The sequence below is a fragment of the Mastigoproctus giganteus genome, chromosome 3, assembly GCF_048544385.1.
Source record: "Mastigoproctus giganteus isolate SK-2022 chromosome 3, ASM4854438v1, whole genome shotgun sequence".
Taxonomy (NCBI): Eukaryota; Metazoa; Arthropoda; class Arachnida; order Uropygi; family Thelyphonidae; genus Mastigoproctus; species Mastigoproctus giganteus.
In genome coordinates this window covers 152,788,449-152,814,467 of record NC_143577.1, presented here as the reverse complement: position 1 = coordinate 152,814,467, position 26,019 = coordinate 152,788,449, and the positions used below count along the sequence as shown (strand labels likewise).

General features: G+C 37.9%; 1 protein-coding gene across 1 annotated transcript in view; it reads right to left on the bottom strand.

Moving 5' to 3' along the window:
* Hr3 (nuclear hormone receptor 3 ROR-beta) overlaps window positions 1-26,019 on the bottom strand; it is a 295,665-nt gene that overhangs the window by 42,456 nt on the left and 227,190 nt on the right. Inside the window, exons 7-8 of the mRNA XM_090370724.1 lie at window positions 16,018-16,150; window positions 2,305-2,412 (exon numbers count right to left, since the gene is read on the bottom strand). Coding sequence (XP_090226850.1) covers window positions 2,305-2,412; window positions 16,018-16,150 — 241 coding nt within the window. The remainder of the gene's footprint in view (window positions 1-2,304; window positions 2,413-16,017; window positions 16,151-26,019) is intronic.

Below are 26,019 nucleotides of genomic sequence, written 5' to 3'. Positions count from 1 at the left end.
GAAACATGAAGAAGGTCCCACTCTGATATGACACCACGTGAAGAATTTAGAGTTTTGTGAGGGGTTACGATGATAGGTATTCCCCCTATGGATGTAGCCTTTATGATTTTTTCCGCTTGCTTGGTGGTAGAAGCTTCGACCAAAAGGTCGCCAGAACGCAGTCTTTTTACAGATTTTGGTGAACCTGCCAACCCTTCTAATCCTTTCTGGATGAAGAAGGGTGACATCTTTCCAATGGACTGCTCTCCGGTGGAATGGAGAATGAGGAAAAGCGGTGTCACTAATGGTGGTGATTTATCCTCAGTTCTGGCTCGTTTTGCAGAGGTGTTATCTGCGTCATCATCTCGATTAGGTAGGGGCCTTGTTGGGGCCCCAGAAGAAAGGGGATTTGAATTACTCATGAGAGTAAAGAAAAATGTCTGATGCCTAAGTACCTCACCCACCACGGAGCCCTACGAGGGGGCGCCCACTCGTGAACTAGCAGGTACTGCGTACACGAATGGGACGCCGAGTTCGCTTAGAACACCATACCCACGTTACCAATAAGTCTTTATCCCGTCCCAGGACCATAGGGAGGGAGACTTATTGGAACGCAGTTGACCCTAGCAGTATAATACCACCCGCCGATTGATCCCAGTCGAGCCGGTCCGGGACCACCCGTCTCGTCGAAGCAGGGGCCAAAGTGGTGTATTAAGGCTGGGCCCCTCAACCACCAGGATCCCCCTTTCCGCTTCCACGGGTCGCGGCGCACGGCTGCACACGCCGGATTCCAATGATGTAACCCTGGAACCAAGGTATGGGCGTTGGATCCCAGTGATGCTAATCTGGAAAACCAGCAGCATCACTGGGAGGTCCCCTCACCACGTACAGGTGCCCACGTCGAGGGGTATCAAGTAAATACATGAGCTATATTAGGCTAAGTAATTAATTAAGAAACACATGAAATCTAAGGCAATGCATCATCAGTTTGGTGTGATATTAACACTGGGAAAGTAAAAATGAGAGCAGGAGTGTGTTATAGGCCTAATGACTCTGATGAAAAACTGTACAGAGAAACAGTGGATAAGTAATTAAGAATGTTTAATAATGAGAAATTTTAACTTTCCAAATATTGACTGTAAATTGTGGGTTGGTCACTCACACACTAGCAAGACTTTTGTGAATTTATTGGATGACTGCTTTCTACAGTAGCATGTTAGATAGGCAACCAGAGGGAGTAATACTCTTGATCTGATTATCAACAGCAATTATTCATGCATTAAGAATCTGCAGATAAAGGAACCACTAGATGGCAGTGACAACAGTGTATTGATGCAGGCTTTACTTAAAGGTGTAACTATAATCAAGGGTAAAGGGGACTAGAGTGGTCTCAGACAGAGACCACTTTTCTAAATTCTATACAATGGGACCAACTGATGATATTATCATCAACCAATTCTAAATGGGAAGCATTCAAGGAATTAATCATGGAAGCTACTAGGCTTTTGATACCAACTAAAAATAGTGTTTGAGATTTAGGCCTAAATGGATGTCATGTGAACCGATGAGATTTGTGGCAGAGAAGAAAAATGTGCAGGATGCATATAAATTATCAAGCAACACAGAAGCCTATGGTAGTTATAAAATAGTCTGTAATCAAGTCACACAGGAGGGTAGGCAAGCAAAGGCAAATTACAAGTAATCTTTGGCAAAGGATGCAAAGAAAAACAGCACAGACTTTTTTACTGATGTAAACTCTTAACGTAGTACTCAATCAGATTCAGGTGTTTAAGACTCTGAATGGTTTCAGCAAGCTCAATGATGATAGAATTCTTCCTGTTGCTCAGATTACACAAGGTGGCATAATTCAAGATGAGGAAGGATGGTTATAGAATAAATGTGCTGAAGTTTGCCTTTAGCTAGCAAATGGTTGATTGCTTAAATAAATTCAAGAACTAGAAAAAATATTGGAGGGATTGTATAGGTGAAATTGAAAGGTTTTTTTTTTTTTTTCGGCTGAATCTGTATAAGTTGCTTACTTGCATTATATGCACTACTAATGCTGAAGTATATTCATTCAGTTGGTGATTACTTTGAATAAAAATAAAACCATTTTTGAGCTCCTTCGTGAATTGTGTTATTTTTATTACATCAATCTGGGAAGAACTTTGCCACACCTCATATAACTAAGTTCAGTTGGTTGACCAATAAACTGAAATGTATTATGATTATTCCCAAAATACAAATGATGTACTTCCATGTGATTTTAATTTAATTAAATAAAATAAAATGTTTGAACTTTTCTTTAAAGAAAATAAAACTTACCTGAGGTGCAAAATGCATCTGCAGGTAACATGGTTTCACCATACATAACATATCCAGATAACGGATCAATATACCTACTCATCCTTAAGACACACAGCTCAAAGCTTCCTGTAACAGAAAAACTCATCACAAAAGTTCTCCTAATTAAATAACTAAATTATAAATAATTTGTGTAAAAAATTTCCATTTGCAAAACTGTTTGTAATCTTGGAAACAGAATCATAGCAACATATAAAATAGCAATACTTTTAATGAAATCTTGATTTTGTTGGGAGAATGTTATGCACCATCAACCTCACAACTGGTTATGCTGGTGGAGGGGTTGCAATCTTTCTAGTACTAAATACAGGGTGCAAATAATAAACTTTTTAAATAAAAATTTCTTATTAATTTACAAATACAATTTTATAAAAATTAAATAATGTATTTGAGAAGTTTTCTTTTATGAAGGGTATTCAATAAATAAGTTTTGGGAGATCTCATAACTCCAGTTTATTTACAAAAATGAGAGCTACACTTGAAATTTATGACATCATTCTACCTGTCATAGCACTGCAAGCTGTTGGTCATGTGTAGTAGTTGTTAGTTACCAAGACATGATGCAATGCCAAGTATGCTCATGTCACTGCACAAGTTCAGACATGAAGGTGAATATTTGTGCATTGAAGAAAAGAGGTAGTGCAGGCTGTCTTCCAATATGAACAGGCTAGGGTCCGAACAAGAAGTGCCATTCACAATAAGCTGGTGGAAGTGTACGAAGAAGATACGATGTCAAAATAAATGGCCAAAAATGGTGCTGGCTATTCAGTGAAGGGAGAATGAGTCTATGAAATGAACAAACTAGCTATTCCTCTACTATCAGTGTAGATGTCAATGTAAAATGAGTAAACAAAACTATTCAAGAAAACAGGTGCATGAAATGGCAGACAAAAGAGTGACATCTATTAATAGTGTCAACAAAATCATCCATAATGTTCTTTTGGTGCTGCATGAGATACAGTACCAAAAGGATGGATGACTTCTGCATCAGGTCATGACAGGTGATGAGAATCAGTTGCACCTCTCTCTTGAATCCAAGGCTACATCCGTGGAATGGAAGCATAAGGGGATCTCCAGTAAGAAAACAGTTTAAGGTGACCCAGTCTGCAGGAAAGGTAATACTAACTGTCGTTGGTTGATTCTATTGTACGAGAGGTGACCAGGGGATGCCCACAAGGATCGGTTTTTGGACCACTAATGTGGAACCTCGTTTTGAAGGACTGGTTGTATAGGGACTTCGAGCATACAGAGATGGTGGCATATGCTGATGATCTTGTGTTGCTTATTGAAGGAAATACACGGATGCAACTAGAAACCAGGTCACAGCAGGTTTTGTTTGAACTTAATAACTGGTGTAGGTTACATAAACTGGCTGTATCAGGAACCAAAGACAATGGTCTTCAAGGATCAATTTTTGAGTAGAAGACCCCCAGTTGTTAGAATGAATGGGTTGAGCCTAAAATTGGCAAGGCAATTAAAATATCTAGGCATTATGTTTGACAGATCTTTGACTTCAACTCACATGTTACTTATCAGAAAAGGTGAGGAAATTTATTGGGATGATTACTCGAACCACTAGAGTTGGCTGGGGAATAAAAGGTAAGGCACTGAACTTGCTATATGAATGTGAATTTATTCCCATGGTAACGTATGGTGCACCAATTTGGTTTGAATGTGTAAATGGAAAAGTATTTACTAGAAAGCTCAGTTCATTCAAAGAGTAATGCTCCTTAGGATGTGCATGGCATGCAGAACTGTGTCAACCCCAGCTTTGCAGACTGGGACTGGAAAATTGCCTACTGATCTGCATTTATTGTATTGTGCATTGGCTTACTTCATCTGCCGTGGCATTCCCTGTTCTTTTTTTTAATATACAGGTGGACATTTTAGCAGGTCCCAAGAAGGAAAGGACAAGAATCTGGGATGCTTTGGTAAAAGTTTGGCAAGAGTGTTGGAGTGTTTGTGATAAAGGGCAGATTACACAAAAATTTTTCCCAGATTTAAGAAATGCAGCCTCGATAAAATTCAAATGGTTTGCCCCAAACTTACAAGCTATGTTCTTATTAACTGGTCATGGTTCGATTAATGCAAAGTTGCATGATTTAGGAATTAATGAAAGATCTAGTTGCTATTGTGGCAAAAGAGAATCATGGGAACATATTATGTACAACAGTGAGGAGTACCGCAATCTACGAATTGAATTGGTATCTCGGGTTAGTAATCTCAATCTTATGGCAGAAGGCTGCGAGACAATTTTAGTTGATAAACAGGAGAACTTCTTGGCTTTCCAAGCCTTTGCAACTGCAATATTTCTTAGGCAGAAAACTTTTCTGCATCTGGAAGTCTTCGATTTGTAATGTGGTATGGTGTATGCCAAATTACCTAGAATTCTGTGAAATCGTGGAGGCTTGAGTCTGCTATATCCACTGCAACTCCAGTTCCTTGTGCTCAATTACCTAAAGTTCTGTGAAATCATGGAGGCTTGGGTCTTCTATATCCACTGCAACTCCAGCTCCTTGTGCTGGAATTTCTCTTCTCGGCAGGTCCTAGTGCTGCTGGCTTTCCAATGAAGTTTGGACTTTGTCTGAAATTTTTTATTTTTTTATATAATTTGATCATGGCAGGTTTTTCCCTCCCTGTACTTGGGCAAACAGAAGAGGGAATATATAAGAGTACTGCTAAATTATGTGTAACTGACAGCAGGGTTGCCATTGGTTGGCTGGGACTGCTTTAAATAATAAATATCAAATGTCCTTCTGGGTTTTAAAACAGCATGCCAATTTAGCCATCAATACATTCTAGCACTATCCAACAACAAAACAGTAACTTGAACAGATTAAAATAGCAGGAAGAACAATAGCTCTAGTAACAGAAATATCTACGTATAATATTTGACAATAAGTTAACTTTCCATCCCCATCATGTGCACTTGGCCAAAAAAAAAGTCAGGAATTATGCTGGAATGATAGCTAGAATCATCCACACTAACTGGAGTTTAAAAAGGAAAGGGTCCATGTGGCTAAATGGCTAAAGTAGTGGTTCCCAACCTGTGCTCCATAGCTGCTCCAGGAAAATAAAATAGCTAAAAATTGAATGAAATTAAAGAATTAGAAAACTAGAAAACACATTCTGAATAAAAATTTGCCAAGTTGAATTTTGTGCATTCTCTAGCAGACGACATTCAGTCATTTTGCTGCCATTAGCTTCAAAATTATTGTAGTATGAGATACATTTCAGAATCAGTCTACCAGAGTTTTGGTTGCATTTTCAAGATGAATTCAAAATCTTGTTTGAGAAAGCAAAATTAGTATTGCTGCCTTTCTCAACTACATATTTCCGTGAAGCCGGATTTTCTGCCTATATGCGTACCAAAACAAAATGCAGAACCAGACATTCGCCTGCAATTATCATCAATTGAACCTGAAATAAGAAAACTGAGCAAAAAAATACAACCACAGGTGTCTCATTAAATATTTATACATTATTTTATGTTGTGTCTTAATTTAGGCTTACTGCAAAATATAATTTTATTGCATGCACATTGTATAATTGTTTAAATATCTCTTTACTTTACACTCCCTTATTATCTATCCCCTCTTTCCCCCTGTAACATTAGCTTGAAAACATAGGGTAAGCCTAAGGGGTTCCTCCATAGAAATTGATTCTAAAAAGGGCTCCGCGGGTCAAAAAGGTTGGGAATCGCTGGGATAGAGGAACAACAGACCAACACAAACTCACACTAATCCCTGGCCTTTATAGGGTTTGTAATGGTACACAAAGTATACCAATGCAGAGTTGGAGGGGATCCCCCACCAGTGCTGCTTGACAATCAACACAATAAGATGTGTTGATTGTTCCTCCAAAGGAGGAACCATCAATGACAACCATTACATTAATTAGTTGCAACTTACTACACATGCATCCATTTCTTCAACATTTTTATTTGGAACTTCATATCATAAGGATCTTGAGAGTCTTGTTTAACTAACATGGTAAATTATAGTAAAGGAGTAATCTTAATTACATAGGTTAGCTTATTTTTGTTTTTAGCAAAACATTTAAGTATTTACACTTACCATATATACTAGTGGTAATTCTGCAAGTATTCCACTGTTGTCAAACAACATTTAACAAACTAATAGCATCTAGACAAATCATATATCCTAACTAAAAACATAATTATGGGAAATAAGATTACAATGGGAACAGATGGGAAGCAGAAAATAATGGTTTATCACGACTGGTAGCTGATCTGAGTTCTCCTTTTTACAGTTCATAACTGTAAATGATGCATTTTTTATGTGCCAAATCAAGGAATGCTGTTAGGGTTACTAAGAGTAAAACCAGGCACATGTATAATTGCACATACACACTACTGCTAGAAGCACAGTAAATATATTTGATTAATTTTAAGTACTGGTCAAGTCATTACATGGTATCACTCAGACATAAGGGATGCAAAATTTGAATATGGGTGTTACAATGTGTACAGACTCAGATGTCTAGTGTCATTGTTGTGGGCTCCAGGGTTTCCCCCCATTCGCTGCCAAATCCTCTGTACTTGGCATAGCCCAAAGCCATTACTTCCGGCCAACAACAGAACAAGAGTTACTTGTTTTACTGTTGGCCAGATCCAACAGGCACCCATCCCTACCTGCAAGGAGGCATGTCCTGGATCTACTATCGATGAATCTTTACTGGGGGCCCCAAGTAGTAAGTGATAGGAGTTGGTGATGATGGGAGATGTTTGGGTGGGCGTTTGGATAAGAAGATAGTAATTTGGAAATAGGAAAAGGCATTCCCAAGAAAACTAAATGATGAGAGTAGTAACAGATTACAATGATGGACAGTGAGTCGATCCCACCCAGAGAGGGGTCAGCAAGTCCGCCTAGTGGAGATTCCCCAGAAGGGTTGATATTCTACCCTCAAATGGTTAGTAAATGGTTTTCTTGTAGGGAGCTTACTAGGCCGAGGCCTGTTCCATGTCTGGGGTGCTCCTGCACTGTTGACATGTGGGTGGTTGTTCTTCCTAGTGGGTTGGTGGCCCAGAAATTCTGCCAGATAGAGACCAGTTCACATCTAATTCTTTTTTTTTCCGTTCTTGGATGATGTTGTTCAGGTCCATCCAGTACAATGTTGTTGCTGCTGTTGCATGGAAGGTTCCGTTTCTTATGGTATATAGATAATGGTACGCAACCTCGAGATGAAGGGGTAACTTGCCGGATAGGACTGGCAGCACAGAAGTGGAAACTGTTCTGCAAGCCCTAGAGATCATCAGAAGGATGGTATGATGTGCTTGGTTTAGCTGTCATTTTACTATGGTATATTTGGCCCCATATGTCGCTATTGGGAGAAAGATACATTCATAATAGAGCTTTAAGGTTTGTCCCTTCAGACCCCAGTTCTTCCTATCTCAGCTACCAGCATATTTTTTGATCTTCCCCCTGATGTAGTTGGCATGTTTCTGAAGGATAGCTTCTCATTCAGCAGGACTCCAAGATATTTGTAGGTAGGGTCAAGCTTTATTCGTTGGTCCTGATATCTAATCTAGGGGATCTGGTCAAGTTTAGGTGTCCTTTGAGGAGTATTTGTTGAGTTTTAGCAACTGAGACTATAAGTTTGTGGTTTTCACAGCACTGTGAGAGATCTTCAAGAATGCTGTTGGCTGCTTCTTCCTACTGTTGTCTCGAATCCCCATGTAGGACCACAACTAGATCATTCGCATAAGCTATCTTCACGATAATGGGGTCATGTTTTGATAGCCAGGTGTCGAATGCCACATTCCATGCAACCCCTAATCGAAGGTCTGGAAACTTCCTCGGTAGGTGTTTTGACCACGAGGTGGTGGTCGTCCAGGTAGCTGGATACTAGGCAATACTTGGTCTTTGTGGATTTCAAAGGGCCTTTGAAATCCACAAAGAGGCCAAGGGTATATTTTCTCTCAGTGTTGCTGGCTAGCATCACTGCCCGAATGGCATCTTTGGTACATTTTCCTTTTGTGAAGCCATATTGTTGTTAAGAGTGAGAGGAATCTTCTGACTATAATCTTTTCCAGTACTTTACCTATAATGGGTAAAAGGGCAATTGGTCTATATGAGTCAGGTTGGTCAAGTGGCTTTTTGATAATTATCTTGAGAAGGATCTTATTCCATTGGACTGGAAAGACTCCATCCTTGATGCAAGTATTCAGCAGGTTTACTATGACCTCTGATCTCACAGCCCATATTCTTTTTATGACTTCGGCTTTGAGCTTTCAGACATCCATTTAGGCCTAAACCTTGAACAATATTTCTTAGTAGATTCCAAGATTAATTCTTTGAATGCTTCCCATTTAGAATTTGCTGTTGGTAGCATCATCAGTTGATCCCACTGTATAGAATTTAAAGCTCATTAATGTTCAAGCTTCACAACCATATTACACAACTGGTCTAATGAGATTTTTGTATATTTTTAATTGTCTGTTCACTACTCTGGACATCAATAGTTTTTCATGTGCATAGAAACATCTGTTTCCACTCAGGATACAGGACTTAATTTCACTAGTAATAGAGTTAGATGCTATTGCAGCGGGATTTAGAAAAGTTAGGCAGATGGGCTGAGAAACGGCAACTGAAGTTTAACATTGACAAATGCAAAGTACAGTCAGTCCTCGTGTAACACGTGTTTACACTACATGAATTTGACCATACACGATTTATAAATAGGGGAACGATATCATATATAACATGAACCAAATTTGCTTATGCACAATTCACCTCTGTGTTTACAAGAAATGGCAGTCAAACGCGGAATCACCCCAACTGAATGCAACACGATAGCAATGAAGAGAAGAGTCTGAAAAAGTATTTATGTCTTTTATATCAGTGAAGGGGAAACTCATTTCACCATAATAATGTAAAAACCCACACAATTCCAGCTATCGGTATTATCGCAAATGCAATTAGATCGAGTTTACTACCAGTTTGTAACAGATTCCACCAGCAGAAATGCAATTGGAAATTGTTTTATGGTAGTAACGCCCAGAAATGAGCTTTAGTAAAATGTGAACTAGTGAGGTGTTAATAGTGTGTCTCTGCCTTTATGGTGTTGTTTATTCAGTTGCTACACACACACACACGCAGCTTTGTTTATGCGTATCAAGCGTGCCTCCTCATTTTGTAATTGTGCTTTATTCCCTAAAAATGAGTAAAAATACTTAAAAGGTATGAAAAGGAAGTGCCCTGGTGAAAACACTACAGGTTCAGAGAGAAAAAGGAAAGCAATATCAATAGACAGAGGCGGACTGGATCAAAAATTCTTACTCAAAATAATTTTGTAGCAGCCTCATACTAGTGTTCATGGCTAAAATCACACTTCTGGGCAGTCCGCCTCTGTTAGAGAAAAAATATGAAATTGCGAAATACTTTGAGCAAAATGGAAGAACATGTGATACTGCACATGTTACAGGCCTAAATGAGGCAACACCGAGAATTAGAAAGAATGCAGAGAAAATAAAAACAGCTTTCATAGCAGGAACAACTCAAAGTGTAACAAAACCCATTAGATCAAGACACAAAGAATTGGAAAAGATGGAATGGCTGTCATCTGTTTGGATAGAAAATCAAACAAAGAACAAGTTTGCTTACAATAGAAGCAAAAGCATTAACAATTTTATAACGTAATAGTCGTAATAAAATATGTTAAGTATTTTATTACAATTATTTATTGTGTTTGGTAATGATTTGGTTACAAATGTGTGTTCAGCACCTAACCCTATTTTTCCCATAGGTTCTGTTATTTATATTGCACGATTTTGCATTGCCCAAGGGTTTCTAGGAACACAACTATCGCGCTATACGAGGACTGACTGTACTCCATATGGATAGCAGTAACCAACTCTGTTGTACTACACTCAGGGTAGCGGAAAATAAAAGACCTGGAGGTAATTGTGCAGTTAGGAATTAAGTTCTCTGGGAAGTGCAGACAGGCTGCCAGGACAGGTCATTGGGGTTTGTCAATGATATATAGGAATTTTGCTAGCATGGATAAGGAGGTGGTTATCCCATTGTATAAGATAATGGTCAAGCCACACCTTGAGTACTTCATTCAGGTCTGGAAGTCACATTTTAGGAAGGTTGTAGAGCTGCTGGAACAAGTACAAAGAAGTGCAACGAGATTGGTGAGAGAAACAAAAGGGTTCTCTTACCAAGAAAGGCTTCAGTTCTGCAAACTGCAGACTAGGCACCTGCTAGGTGATCTGATTGAAGTGTTTAAGGCTTTGAATGGATTGAGCAAGTTCAATACAGATGGAATTCTTTCTGCATAATTTCCATATTGGTCCGGCCACAATCTAAAATTCAGTATCTTTAAAAATTCTGTTAAGCTGTTTGTGCCACGGTTTTTTAAAAGACACCGACATTACAATCTATACTGAACAATTGCTCAGTCCTTTCCTCTTTCGTGACACAAATAAATGACTTGGTATACAACATTTATTGCAGTGATTGTGATTTATTTATTCTTAGTAAGATGATTTATTGCAATCATCTTACTAAGAATCAACACAATTACCACTGAAAGTTCGAGAAACAGCACGCGTCCTCAGCGTCAGAAGTAGCCTTTCATGACGTTAATGAAAACCATACATTTTTATTTAACGAGGCAAAAATATTTAGTGTCAAATGTAATTATATGAGACTTAATTGCGGAAACCATCGAAATTAAATTACATGAGAATTCTATTAATGTTTGCCATCCATATGTGATAGCCGATTCGTGGTCTTTTATACAAATACAGTCGATTCCGGTTATTTGGGACACACTGGGATTAGTGCATTTTGGCTCGATTAAGCAGCTGCCCCAATTATTCGAAGTTTCACGTAAATATTTAAAAATACAATGGACCCTCGCTTTACAATTGGTTCACTGTACAATCAAATCGTGTTATGATGGCCTCACCATAGTAAAGTACCATTCACTATACAATATGTAGTAAGCGCTGGTCATAGTAGTAGTAGTAGTGGCACTTGATGCAAGAAAGCAAGTGTAGGAGCTTATGCAGCATCAGCCAAAAAAAAAAAAAAAAAAATCACACCATACCCTCCAATTGCCTGTCCAGTTCCTCCTTAAATTTATTTTACCTATCAACTTCCACAACGACAGATGGAAGTTTGTTCCAGCAATTAACCACCCGCTGGCTAAAGGCAAATTTCCGCACATCTATTCTACATCTATCCTTTCTTAATTTGAACTTATGTCCCCGTAGGTTCGTATTCTGAACAAGTGGGAGGATCCCATCAGAATTCAGCATGCTCAACCCATTCAAGGCCTTATAGACCTCAATCAGATCACCGCGCAGGTGCCTAGTCTCCAGCCACTGCAATTTGCAGAACTTAAGCCTCTCTTGGTAAGAGGATCCCTTCATTCCCCTCACCAATCGTGTTGCTCTTCTCTGTACACGCTCAAGCAAATCTACATCCTTCCTAAAATGAGGCCTCCAGACCTGTACGCAGTACTCAAGGCGTGGCCTGACCATTGCCTTATACAGAGGGACAATCACCTCCTTTTCCCTGCTAGCAAAATTCCTATATATCATTGACAAAACCCCATGACCTGCCTTAGCAGCCTGTCTACATTGCTCAGAAAACTTCATATCTGACTGCACAATTACTCCCAGGTCTTTTTCATTTTCTACCACCTTAAGTGTAGTACCACACAGTTGGTACGTTTCTCTGGGGTTACTTCTACCCATATGCAGTACTTTGCATTTGTCAAGGTTAAACTTCAGTTGCCACTTCTTAGCCCATCTGCCCAAATTATCTAGATCCTGTTGCAGTAGCACACTGCCATTACTGTCATTAACAACCCTGCCAACCTTCGTGTCATCTGCAAACTTCGACATTAAGCCTGATATACCTTCATCAATATCATTGATAAATATACAAAACAACAGTGGACCCAACACCGAACCCTGTGGGACTCCACTAATAACATTAGTCCACGAAGAGCAGCACCCATTGATTACCACCCTCTGTCTTCTCCCACTTAACCATCCTTTTATCCATTGTAGCAACTTACCCTTAATACCATTCTGCTCCAATTTGTACAGTAGTCTTCCATGCGCAACAGTGTCAAAAGCTTTCCTGAAATCCAAGTATATGATATCAAAATTATTTTTTGCATCCAGTTCCTTTGTGACCACATCATAATAACCAATCAAATTTGTCAGACAAGACTTTCCCTTAACAAACCCATGCTGTGTCTGAATTATTGCTGCAGTCTTGTCTAGATGATCCTGCAATGCATCTTTAACCAGTGACTCCATTATTTTACCCGGAACAGAAGTTAAACTAACTGGTCTGTAATTATTCGTGTCACCCTTCGAACCTCCTTTGTGAATTGGGGATACATTTGCACATCTCCAGTCCGTGGGAACCTCCCCTGAATCCAAGGATGCTCTCATAATTATGGCTAAGGGTTTGCTTAGTTGCTTTGCCGCCTCCTTTAATATAACTGGATAGATCCCATCCGCCCCAGGTGCCTTTCTTATGTTTAACTTCAACAATTTCTCCTCCACTTTGCTCTCAGTTATTACAAAATCATTAAGCACACTGCTACAATTTGATAACCTTCTTCCATTTTCAAACTGTAATGATTCCTCACGTGTGAATGTAGATGCAAAATACTCATTCAGTTTGTTTGCTATCTGAGCAGGATCATCAACAGTCGAACCATCGATGTCAAGTGTTACTTATATAAACTCTAAAAGGAAGGGGCTGAATCATATTCAGCCCCTTCCTTTTAGAGTTTATATAAGTAAAGAAATCCTTGCTGTTTTTCTTAGCATCTTTTGCCAAAGATTTCTCGTAATCCGCCTTTGCCTGCCGAACCTCCTTTGTGACCTGATTACAGACTAGCTTATATCTGCTACAGGCTTCTGCGTCGCCTGATAATTTATATGCATCCCATGCATTTTTCTTCTCTGTCACGAGTCTCATTAGTTCATTTGATAACCATTTAGGCCTAAACCTTGAACAATATTTCTTCATCGGTATGAAAAGTCTAGTAGCTTCCACGATTAATTCCTTGAATGCTTCCCACTTAGAATTTATTGTTTGTAACATCGTCAGTCGATCCCACTGTACAGAATTTAAAAACTGTCTGAGACCACTGTACTCCCCTTTACGGAAGCAAAAACCCTTTCCTTTACCCTTGACGGTAGTTACCTCTTTGAGTAAATCCCACTTCAGCACACTGTGATCACTGCCACCTAGTGGTTCCTTTATCTGCAAATTCTTAATACACGAATGATCACTGCTGATAACCAGATCAAGAGTATTACTTTCTCTGGTTGCCTCTCGAACATGCTGCTGCAGAAAACAATCATCCAATAAATCCACAAAAGTCTGACTAGTGTGTGAGTGACCAACCCACAAGTTCCAGTCAATATCTGGGAAGTTAAAATCCCCCATTATAAGACATTCTGATTTACTGGCCCACTCTATTTCTCTGTACAATTGTTCATTGTACTCATTCGAGTCATTAGGCCTATAACACACTCCTACTCTTATTTTTGCTTTTGCAGTGCTTATGTCACACCAAACTGACTCAACAGTGCACTGTCCATCTATATCAACTGGATGCACTTCTTTTGATTTTATGTTTTTCTTAATTAACAGCATAACACCTCCTCCCTTTCTGTCCTGTCTATCCTTTCTGTACACATTGTACTCCCCAAATTCCAGTTCTGCATTCCTTATATCTTTGTGACACCACGTCTCTGCTATCCCAACAATATCCGCCTTTGATGTCTTGACCAACACTTCAAATTCATCAAATTTATTTACTATACTTCTAGCATTGGTATACATGCTCCTATGCCTATTCCTTGTTACCCTAACACATCCCATATACCCAACTATTCCAGGATGACTGCCATCCGTCCCTGAAACCCCCAACACCCCTCGCTCCAGGTCGCTTCTTATTCTAATAGAAGTTGTGCAAGAATCACCTTCACCTCTGCCTGCGGTTACTGTTAAACTATTAGTCTTTGTATCCCCCAAGCTAGCAGTTTTCCGACCCACCTAACACTGCCTCGATAGCATCAGCAAATATTCTTGCACCCTTTCTATTTAAGTGTATCCCATCCCTGTAGAAGCAATCTCTCCTGTCATTGTGATCACATTTGTGAATTGAATTTTAATTCTATTAAACAGTGATTATAATTAGTGAAAATAGGAGTATTATCCACAGGCTATAAAAGTAAAGATATATAAGCGCAAATTTACCCTTTAATACCTTACCAATTAAAAAATTAAATGATATGTGAAAATCGGAATAATTAATACGTACATACTAACTAGTTTACATTTCTGTTCACTGACATTTGTGAGTGGGGGTTAAAATTTAAAACAGTAAGAAGATAAGCAATCAATAACAAAGAACATGGCACACACAAATTACAAGTAACACGATACGCGCAAGTGAGAACGGAGTAACAAGTTACGAAGCTTTAAAAATAGGAATGGAGAGATCTGAAAATTAATTTTTTTTATATGATTGAAGATTTCATGGAAGTGTAAACACATTTCACCATAATAAACCACAGAATTTCAGCTGTCGGTATTATCGCAAATTCAATAAGATTGAGTTTACTATCTGTTTAAGATAGATTGAACTAACAGAAAAGCCCAATAAACAGGTGACTGCTAATTGTTTTATGGTTGTGACCTCCAGAAATCTGATCGAACCACGTGGCACGGTCGGAGACAATCGTAAAGTAATCTCCACTCAAATTAAGCGAAGTAAACTCTGGCAATTTTTTCGATTGGCCTTTTGTTTTTTTTAAGATGTGCCCCAAATAACCGGAATCCACTGTAATAGTGGCCTTTTGCGTGCATGCGCGAGGACAAATTATCTCTCTATTTAAGATTCAAGCTCACATACTCCGTAATTTCCATTCCTGTGATCATGACATACAGTCGAAAAGGACTGTCTGCTTCAGGAAGGAAAATCATTTTTTTCAAAATTCATGTTAAACTTTTTAAATTAATTTTTTACTATAATCATTGTGTTAATCTTTTATTCGTTTTAATTTCTGGAAAGTATCATACAGAAGTGTTCTACATATCATACTGAGGTAAATTTCTCTTAATCTTCTACAAATATTATTAAGTATATATACATATACACTTAATATGATCAGAAAAGAACTTCTGGGATATGACTTAAATAAAAGGAATCACCCAAGTAATAACATTATGAATAAGCGAGGAGAGAATGTTTGATAACTTATGGTTTGGATTTCATAAATAATGTTTAACTGCTAAAGAACACCCTAAGATTCCAATGTATCATCCCCTCAGGCATAATGTTGTACTCGACAAACTCCTTTCTAAGCAGTCAAAGTATAAATGTTTATATACTCGCAGAGACATATGTAAAATTACTCCACATAAAAATCTCTCAAAAATAAACAAGATGAGGATAAATGTCTCACGACTCACTGCACACACAACTCTGTGTCCATTAAAATAATTTTTATCTCTAAAGTTTCCATTCCATTTGTCGATAAAGAGGCTCATTCAGCCTTGAAAGCTCCTATGTATAATTAAAGATATTTTTACTGGATATATACATTATCATTATCTCATGTACATTTTGAATCAATAGTAAAGAAGTTGCAAAGTATATTACCAGCTTTTAGTAGCACAATTTGGTCATCCTGTGATAATTTCATGAAACCTGGTATCATCTTGGCAAACTCAATGATCTGTTGTATAATAGCAGTCAGCCTCTGAGCACAGTCTAACCATAACTGTTCATGTGCCTATTATGACAAAGAATAAAAATAAAATTAAGCAAAATTTTAATTTAAGTTTAAAAAAAAAAAAAAACTCAGTAGGATATATCTTGTTTTACTTTGTTTATAACTTTTATAAACAAAAATATAGATATTTTGATTTTTAATTAGTAAATTAATAAGAGGAGTTTACCTCAATAGAGTACGTGGAACACTTCCGTATGATACCCTCCAGAAATTAAAACGGAAAAAACGAAAAAATCGACAACTTACCAATATATTAAAGTGAAATATAAATAATTAAATAATCAATTTAACTCAATTCAAAACAATTAAAATTCAAATTAACGCAATTAAAAGAATCTAACGAAAATATTCAAAACGATTTTCCTTCCTTATTATTTTTGTTAGATTCTTTTAATTGCGTTAATTTGAATTTTAATTGTTTTGAATTGAGTTAAATTGATTATTTAATTATTTATATTTCACTTTAATATATTGGTAAGTTGTCGATTTTTTCGTTTTTTCCGTTTTAATTTCTGGAGGGTATCATACGGAAGTGTTCCACGTACTCTATTGAGGTAAACTCCTCTTATTAATTTACTAATATTATCAACGTAGAACATATTGAGTATTACAGCTCTGATTCATACTATCTAATTTGATTTTTAATATATTAGAAAATGATATCTGCTTGGCTTGATGAACATTGATGTAAAATAACAGAGGGAAAGTTCAACGGCTTTATTTATTACAAAAGAAGTGACAGAGTGCCAAGATGATGAGAAATTAAAGGGGAACAATCATTCATCACATTACTGATTCGAACCAGTTCTCATCCTACTAAACCAGCAATAAGCAGTGTGTAAGTTCAGATGCATCTTATGTCACAATATAATGTACACAAAAGTGGAACGTGTGTGCATCAAGTCTTATGTGCAGAATTGGGAAAAAGAAGCAGAAATCTTCCACTCACCATTGCACATGGTAATGTTAGGCTGTACTTAACAAAAAAGGTTAGTGCAACTGCATCATGAATTACCAAATTGGTAAAATGGCATAGTTTTTATCATATATCTCATATTGTAAATACCTTTACAACGAGTTACCTGGTATTGCACTACCTCAAATAAGTAATGCTTCACCAATGAAAAAGATTGTTACTTATTCTTGGTGGATACCACCACCACCACCCAGATGGCCATTTCAAGGCTATTTGGCCTATCATTAGTGGGTGAGTAGGTACCCTGGTGTTGTAATAGTGACAATCCAGTTATGAAGTATAACTCCAAAATATGAGAGATGCCACATGGTGAATAACAGTTTACACTGAAAGAGTTTGGTAGGGCTATAGCCTCAACCTATGTAAATATTTCACTTAACAAAAAGGTTAGTGCAATTGCATCATGTTTTCTCATAAGCGAATTACAAAATTGATAAAATGGCATAATTTTTATCATATCTCATGTGAAGGTATTCACAATATGGGATATGATAAAAACAATGCCAATTTCATAAGTGAATTACCAATTTGGTAATTCACTTATGAAAAAACATGATGCCATTGCACTAACCTTTTTGTTAAGTGAAATATGTACATAGGTTGGGGCTATAGCACTACTAAACTCTTTCAATGTTAGAATGTTTAATTTCTAACGGTTATTAGTAAATTAACCCAAAGGGTGGGGGGGGGTTAACTAGTATTCTGAAGCCTGCTTCGCCTTTTTCTTCTGGACTGGTGCAGTAGCAGGCTTACAAAACAGAAGCTGATCAACCTACATGAGTACAACTAAAAATAATACCTTATGATCTTTGGTTTACACTTATATTAACTTACTCATAATCTATAGAAAATAAACAATCTAACATTACGCATGCACTTATTATTATAAATCTTCCAAATGTTAAGAACTGCATTTTGTGATACTTATTTTAGTATGGTTTGTTGTTTATTAGTGGATGCAAAGTTTCCAAAGTGGCTGATTTCTGCTGAGATGACCAGTGTTGTTAAGGCCACTTTGCATTCTTCTTCTGAAGTGGACTGATGCAGAAATTCTATATGAGATTGGGTAGAATATCAAGCATGATGAAAATTTTTGTTGCTAAAATGCAAGAAAATATTGGTTCTGAGCAGTGAGTAATTACCCAAGGAATTACCTTTTGGCATGTATTGAGTGTCAGCAAAATTTCTTCCAAGGAGTAATGATACTGAAACTGAATGATAACTAGAAAGATGAATGCTGGAAATGCAAGGAACTTAAGATAAAGATGGGAAAATGGTTTAATTTCATCAATTACATTGTTTACTGTTGATGAAATGTAGGTGTATGGCTCTAACCTCAAAAGAAAACTTTTTTTTCCCTTCTGATAACACAGCATATATAATATGTTATCTGGGAATGACAGTTCACATGCAACAAGTTTAGTCCCCAAAAAACAGGTTTATCTATGCAGTCTTTTGTGTTCTCTTTTTAGTCATTTAAAGTATTGTTCATTTGACTATTCTGAATTTGTTCAGAATGGTCAAACAGTAAACTAAGCCTATTATAAAGTGATTCTGATTCAACAAAGGAAAAAAGTTGGGGGATAAAGCTATCATAGATATTAAAATGGTGAAATTTTCTCCACTCAAGAATCATTCCTGTGGAATACTATCTTTCATATTCGCCTGACTTTGCCCAATATGATTTTTTTACCTTCCCCAAACTGAAAATAAAACTAAAAGGGTGAAGATTTGATGATATTCCAACCAGCTAAACAGAATGGGACAGTGAAACTCAACCAGTCACAGCTGAAGAATTCCAGCAATATTCTCAAAAGTAGCTGGAAAGGTGGGACATCTGTATATCATCAGGGAGGGCCATTTATAAAAATGTATGTACACTAAATGTTTTTGAGAAATCATCTCAGAACTTTTCACATATTGTTTTTACCAAATGGCCAATTTTCCAAAGCAGCCTTATTGACTGGCATTTAGATTCACCTATGTAAAGGTCATGGTATTCTGACTACAGCACTGCTATGTCCCACATATGATTAAGTAAGAGCCTTGATGTCAGTTTTATTGTTGGAACTATTAAGCATTCAATGTTTAATATTAGAGATGCATACTTTGCATATTGGCCTCTGTAGCTGAGTTGTCAGGAGTGGGAGTGCAGTAGTACACGCTCTTTGAGTAGACCGGGGTTCAAGCTCCTGACTGCTAAATACAGTCGACCTGCACTGGACCAGCGTGGCAGATGATGGTCCATTTCCCTCAAGCATGAATTGTTGAGGAGGCTTCCACCCTGCAGTTTACCTTTTTTTTTTTTTTTTTTTAACTCTGCATATTCTGGCCACTCATTCAGAAATGTTGATAAAGTGGCAGGAAAGTTGGTCCCAATCTGTTAATTTCTTCTCATCTGTTGGATGCTCTTTACAGATCCTGCAAATCTCTGTCATTTTAGATAGACAACTAAAAGTAATTTTACAGACATTTGAAAGATGGTAACAGTCAGTGATGATGTGTTTGTTAGTTGGCTCTAGCAGTAAGGCAGGTGGTCTCAGCACCTATACCTCATTTCATCTGTTGAATCTAAAATTTGATACCCAATTGTGGTTCATTTTTTAATTTGTCGTAATTTATTACCTTGAGTTACCTCTGCATGCTGCTCTCATAAGATTTTAAAGTCTGCACAAGGCACCTCAGAATACTGGTATGCCTCAATGCCCAGCAAAAAATGACCTTCTGATAATTCATTTTCTAGCAGTATAATGAATCACTTATAAGTTTATCAAGTGGAAATCTGATGTACATCAATGGAAACAGGGAAAGAAGCAAAGGTGGAGTTGGATTTCTGGTCCATAAAGATATAAAAAACAACATTTTGGAATTCAAAAGTACATCACCAAGGGTGTCAAGACTAATACTCAAGATTTCTAAGAGGTAGAAGCTAAAGGTTATAATGATTTATGCACCAACATCGAGCCATGATGATGAAGAAGAGATTGAAGAAATGTACACCGAAATTGAGAGTCTTCTAGATGAGCAGAAAACCCACTACACTATTATTATGGGGGACTTCAATGCTAAGATTGGAAAAAGACAAAACAGTGCAGAAAGGGAACTATAGGAAGTTTTGGAATTGGTGAAAGAAATGAAAGAGGTGAATGACTTGTGGAATTTACAGAATCTCAAGGATTGTCAGTAATGAACACTTTTTTCAAGAAAAGGGTGAACAGAAAGTGGACATAGAAGAGTCCAAATGGATTCCAAACAACTAATGAAATCGACTTCATCCTCACTAACAGAAGATATACCATGAATGATGTTACCGTCCTGAATAAGGTAAATGTTGGAAGTGATCAGAGAATGGTAAGATGCACACTTGATATAGATGTAGGAAAGGAAAAGAAAAAACTGCTTCGAGTAAATAATACAAAGGTCTTTGAGATAACAGAAGAGGAGAAAAAGCAGTACTGGAACTTAAGAACAGGTTTCAGCTTCTGCAGACTGCCCAGGAACAAGATATCAACGAGAAATATTACAACTTTCTGAAAGTGATCAAGCCCAAGAAACCGATAGAGAAAAAGAAATCCAAAGAAGAAAAAAGTAGTCAAGAAACACTTGTTATGACGAACCGAAGGTGACAAATGAAGAGCAAGATAAACACTGACAAGGAGAAAATTGAGTATACTGAGTTATGCAAAACCATTAGAAAGAGACTCAGAGAGGACATAAGAAGATTTAACACAAGAAAAGTAGAACAAGCATTAAGGGAAAACAAAGGACTTAAATCAGCAGCCATAAGCAGTAATACAGAAAGACAAATGATACTGAAACTGAAGAATAGCAATGGTGTACTTATAAATAGCAGAGAACTATTATTGAGAATTATAAAAGGAGCGAGGGAATGATGGATTGCAAATTAGCAACACATACAACATACTTCCTGATAAGGTAGAACATGCATTGAAGAAAATGAAGAATCAGAAAGCCCCGGGGGAAGATTAAGTTACTGTAGAGTTGTTAAAATTGGGAGGAAGAGACATAACACAAAAACTGGCAAGGCTCTTCACAAAATGCATTAGAAAAGGTGTGATGCCTAAGGAGTGGAATAATGCAATCATGGTTTTGCTGCATAAGAAAGGAGATAAATCAGAAATTGGAAATTATAGACCAATTAGCTTGTTATCCCACATCTACAAGTTGTTCACAAGGGTCATTACTAACAGATTAGGAAGAATACTTGATGGGAATCAACCAAAAGAGCAAGTTGGCTTTGGGACAGGATTCTCAACTATGGATATCACCGTCACGTAATATCACAGCTAATGGAGAGAGCAAATGAATATAAAACACCATTATGCTTGGCATTTGACTCCATACAGCATAAGGCAATGTTTCGGGCACTGGAAAGACAAGGCATAGATACCCCATATATTATGATTCTGAAGAAAATATATGAGAACGCTACCTCCTTTATTAGATTAGACAAAGACATCATCATATAATACCAGAGCCATCTAGTGCCTCCTAGGCAAATATGCCCATATGCACATTTAACTTTATTATAAAAGAATAACATTCCAATATTGGAATGTAGTCAACTAAAATTTTGACTAAAAAATCAAACAATATAATTTAAAAGACTCTAGTAATGTATAATTCACAAACTTCGGTCATTGGCCTGTCGCCACAGAAAATAGATTAGTATTTCCTGTGGTTCCAGTTACCGCCCCTTCCTCGGGGAGGATGACCTCTACATTTAGAGAGTTTGTCTTCTCCTAAAAACATTATCAATATACACATTAAAAAGATTAAAACTGTTCCTACTTTCAAATAAAGTATATAGAACATTAAGATTCAAACCGAGAGCCACCTCAAGATTGAGTCTCAAATCAGCATAAATTGGACAATATAGCATAACATGGAGTCCAGTTTCATGTTCCCCACATGCACATAGCCCCGAATCAGATAAGCCGAGCTCGTTCAGCCTGGCACTCAACCCATGTCCTGTCAACACAAAGCATGCCTTTAATCCGAATTGCAACCAGGGCCGTTTCTTATAGTTTATAAGTTCAACAGAAGGGAGAAAATGAAAAGTTTCACGTCCCTTATCAGAGTTCGACCAACGAGTCTGCCAAACTCCGATAAGTTCATTCTCAATCCTTTTCCGTTCAGCCATATGCAATCTTCTCTCCAGCACACTCATGCCTTCAGAGCACGAATGAACACCAAGAAGCTCTTTTTGAATGCCTCTCTTTAAACAGTAAAATAAGCCAGAACGGATCACCATGAGGTCCGCCGGCATCTTGCCTGCAATTACTTGTGCGGCATCTGTCGAAACAGTACGACACACACGGGTTACCCCCAGAAGAGCAAACCTTTGAGCCATTAATAATTGCTTCTTCACTGCAGAATATACAGCTCGATCACACCAAGCTCCAGCAGCGTAAGTCAGTATAGGGACGAATACACATTCGTATAGCATATTTAAGGCTCGGCCCTTAATACCCCACTTTACCCTCACAACATGCCGAAGCTTGGCATAAAGGAGCTTAACTTTCTGCTTCAGGTACTTGGCATGTTCTGTAAAGAACAGTCGCTCCTCCAAAAGCAACCCAAGGTATCTAACGTTCTTGACATATCTCAGAGAGACATCCCCACTTCTTACTAATGGAGGCCTATTCAAGCTCAGCCTACCTTTCAGGAGCATAGTAACTGTCTTAGTAGGTGAGATACTCAATTTGTGGAGACAACTCCACTGTAATAACTCACCAAGGACAATACTAGATTTATCTTCTAGCTCCTTTCTGGAGTTACCTTGTACAACAAACACCAGGTCGTCGGCATACGCTATGGCATGGGTATCCCCCATGTTACGCTCTAAAAATTCATCAAGAACCATATTCCAAACAAAGGGCCCTAGAATAGAGCCCTGAGGACATCCACGCTCAACTATATAATTTTGTTCTTCAAAGCTCGTTCTTACAATGATACAACGATCCGAGAAGTAACTCTGCATGGTCTTATAGAGATTTCCAGGACAGAATGCCATTCTAGCCCTGCGGAGGATGCTACCCCACCACAAGGCATCGAATGCACCCCTAAAGTCCACGAACAAACCCAGAACATATCTAGCTTCTGCACATTCCACTATATTCATTACAGTTCTTATGGCATCCTCAGTTGAGGAGCCCTTTTTAAATCCAAACTGTTTCTTAGAGCTCAAACCCTGAGCCTCATACCTGGGTACTAATCTATAAATCAATAAACGTTCATAGACTTTCCCCAGGATGGGTAGAAGTGCAATCGGCCGATACGAAGCAGGTTCATTCATGGGCTTCTCCGGACTCTTCAAAATTACTCTCAGGACCGCCGTTCTCCAAGACTTAGGAAAAGTTCCTTCCATTAGACAAGTATTATACATGTCCAATAGAATATCATGATGCTTGGAGAAGAACTGCTTTATCGCATGGGTCTCTAGGAAATCTAAACCAGGAGCACCTCCATCCTTCATCTGGCTCATAGCCATTGCTAATTCATCATTAGTGAAAGGACTCTCGATTGATTCATTTCTATATTGGTCATTTTCATTTAAAACTTTGTTATGAACTTCTAAAATATCTCCTTCACTAGGAAAGAGTACCTTTAAAATCTGATTTAAAGTCTGACCCCAAGTTATAGTCTCTTGGTGATTCTCTCCCATCACACTATGTGAGATTTCCGCCACATAAACTTTATCTGTAATAATCTTGTACACGGGGTTCCAAGGGTCTGCATTACCCGCGGTACTTACAAAATCTTGCCAAGCCAAGATTTTAAACTTATTAATTTTGCTTGAATATTCTCTCCGTATTTGTAAGTAGTACTCCTTACTTTCTTGAGCATTTCCATAGTTTCTACGTTCAAACTGGAACCTTTTTCGAGCTGCACGAACACGTCTTCTTAAACTATTTAGTTCAAAATTCCACCATGGGACCTTCCGGACACATTTCTTTTTCCTTTTCATAGCTTTAGCACATCCTGCTTGAATAATTTGTGTCACCTTATTCACTTTATCTTCAGCACTCATTTCAATCCAGTTCACATTAGCATCCATTAATTGGTCAATTACACTATGAAATTTGTCCCAGTTGGCATTTTTGACTGAGTACCTACTGGTCTCCATTCATTCGCGACGAACATCGCTCACAGTGTACTCATATGATATTAATCTATGGTCACTTGTTGTTACTTCAGCTTGTACCTTCCAATTCCGCACTCTAGCTATTGAAGTACATGAGCAGATCGTGACGTCTATATAAGACTCCCCAGAAACTGAGGAAAATGTCGGCAGCTGCGTCGGGTCATTTATCACATCCCAACCCTTTGAGGCCAGGAAGTCTTCTAGATCAATACCTCTATCATCAGACATTCCCGCACCCCAAAGGGTGGAACCCGCATTTGTGTCAGCAGCTATGATTATGGGTTTGGCTCTCAACCTACACTCGACCCTATCCAAATATCTTAGGTAAGGTTCTAAATAGTCATTGTACTTACAATAAAGGGACACCAAGTACAAGGATCCAAAGGGGCCAACGATTTCACAACATATGCCATACTCGTAGCATAGCGATGTAATCATTGTCACCCCCAAATTGGGGTTGACAACCACTATGGCTGCATATGGGACGTCTCCACACTCTAGAACCCTATACACATTCGGGTATCCCCTTACTTTACCCAAGTACGAGTAAGGCTCCTGAACCAACACCACATCATAAGCCTTGTCTTCCACCTCCCTCACCAACTGGGAAGCCACATCTTTTGATCTTTGCGCATTTATTTGAGCTATTTTAAGCAAAGATAGACCTTCACGATTCATAATCTATTTTTCTTTTATTTTGCTCCATAGCTTTTTTGTACTCCGGACAAGACTTGTTAACAGCCGAGTGCTCATTGGAGTTATGCTGTCTCCAGCAATTGATACATTAGACAAAGACAGTAGCAAATTTAAAATCAAGAAAGGAGTTTAGCATTAGCATTAGTAGAGGCATTTGATGCAAGAATGCAAGCTTATGCAGCATCAGCCAAAAAAAAAAAAAAATAAAATAACCACTTCCACTTCACCCCTCTGTTCATTTGAAATACCTGTCCAGCTGAGCCTTAAACTTATTTAGGCTATCAACTTCCACAACAAGGGATGGAAATCTGTTCCACCAACCAACCACCCGAAGTGTTCGAAGGGTTCGACAAGGAGACACAATATCTCCGAAGCTGTTTATTGCTGCCCTTGAGGAAGCTTTCAGAAGATTAGACTGGTTGCAGAAAGTTGTCAATGTGAATGGAGAGTACCTAAACCATTTACAATTTGCAGATGACATTGTGGTCATAAGCCACGATCCCAAAGAATTAGAGGAAAATCTTAATGTTATGCAAGTTAGTAAGGATTTTGGACTAAAGATGAATATGGCTAAAACAAAAGTAATGATGAACATAATGATTGAAGGAGCAGTAATTGAAAAGGTGGAGTCATATACTTATCTGGGACAAGTTATTAGCTGTAATAATGATAAATGACTGGAAGTCAAGAGAAGAATAAATCTTGGATGGATAGCATTCAGGAAATATAGTCATATACTGAAGAACAATATCCCAGTTTGTCTGAAATGTATACTCCTCACCATGACTTATGGAAATTAAACTTGGGCGCTCACCAAAAGAATGGAAGAGAAACTGAGAACTACACAGCAAAGAATGGAATGAATTATATTGGGAATCAGAGTGTTAGATAAGAAGAGAAACACATGGATTAGGTAGCAAACTCAAGTAAAGGACATTCTTATCAAAACTAAAGAACTAAAATGGTCTAGGGCAGGACACATGGACTAAGAAAATAACAGAATGGTACCCATTCTGTTAAATCATCTAT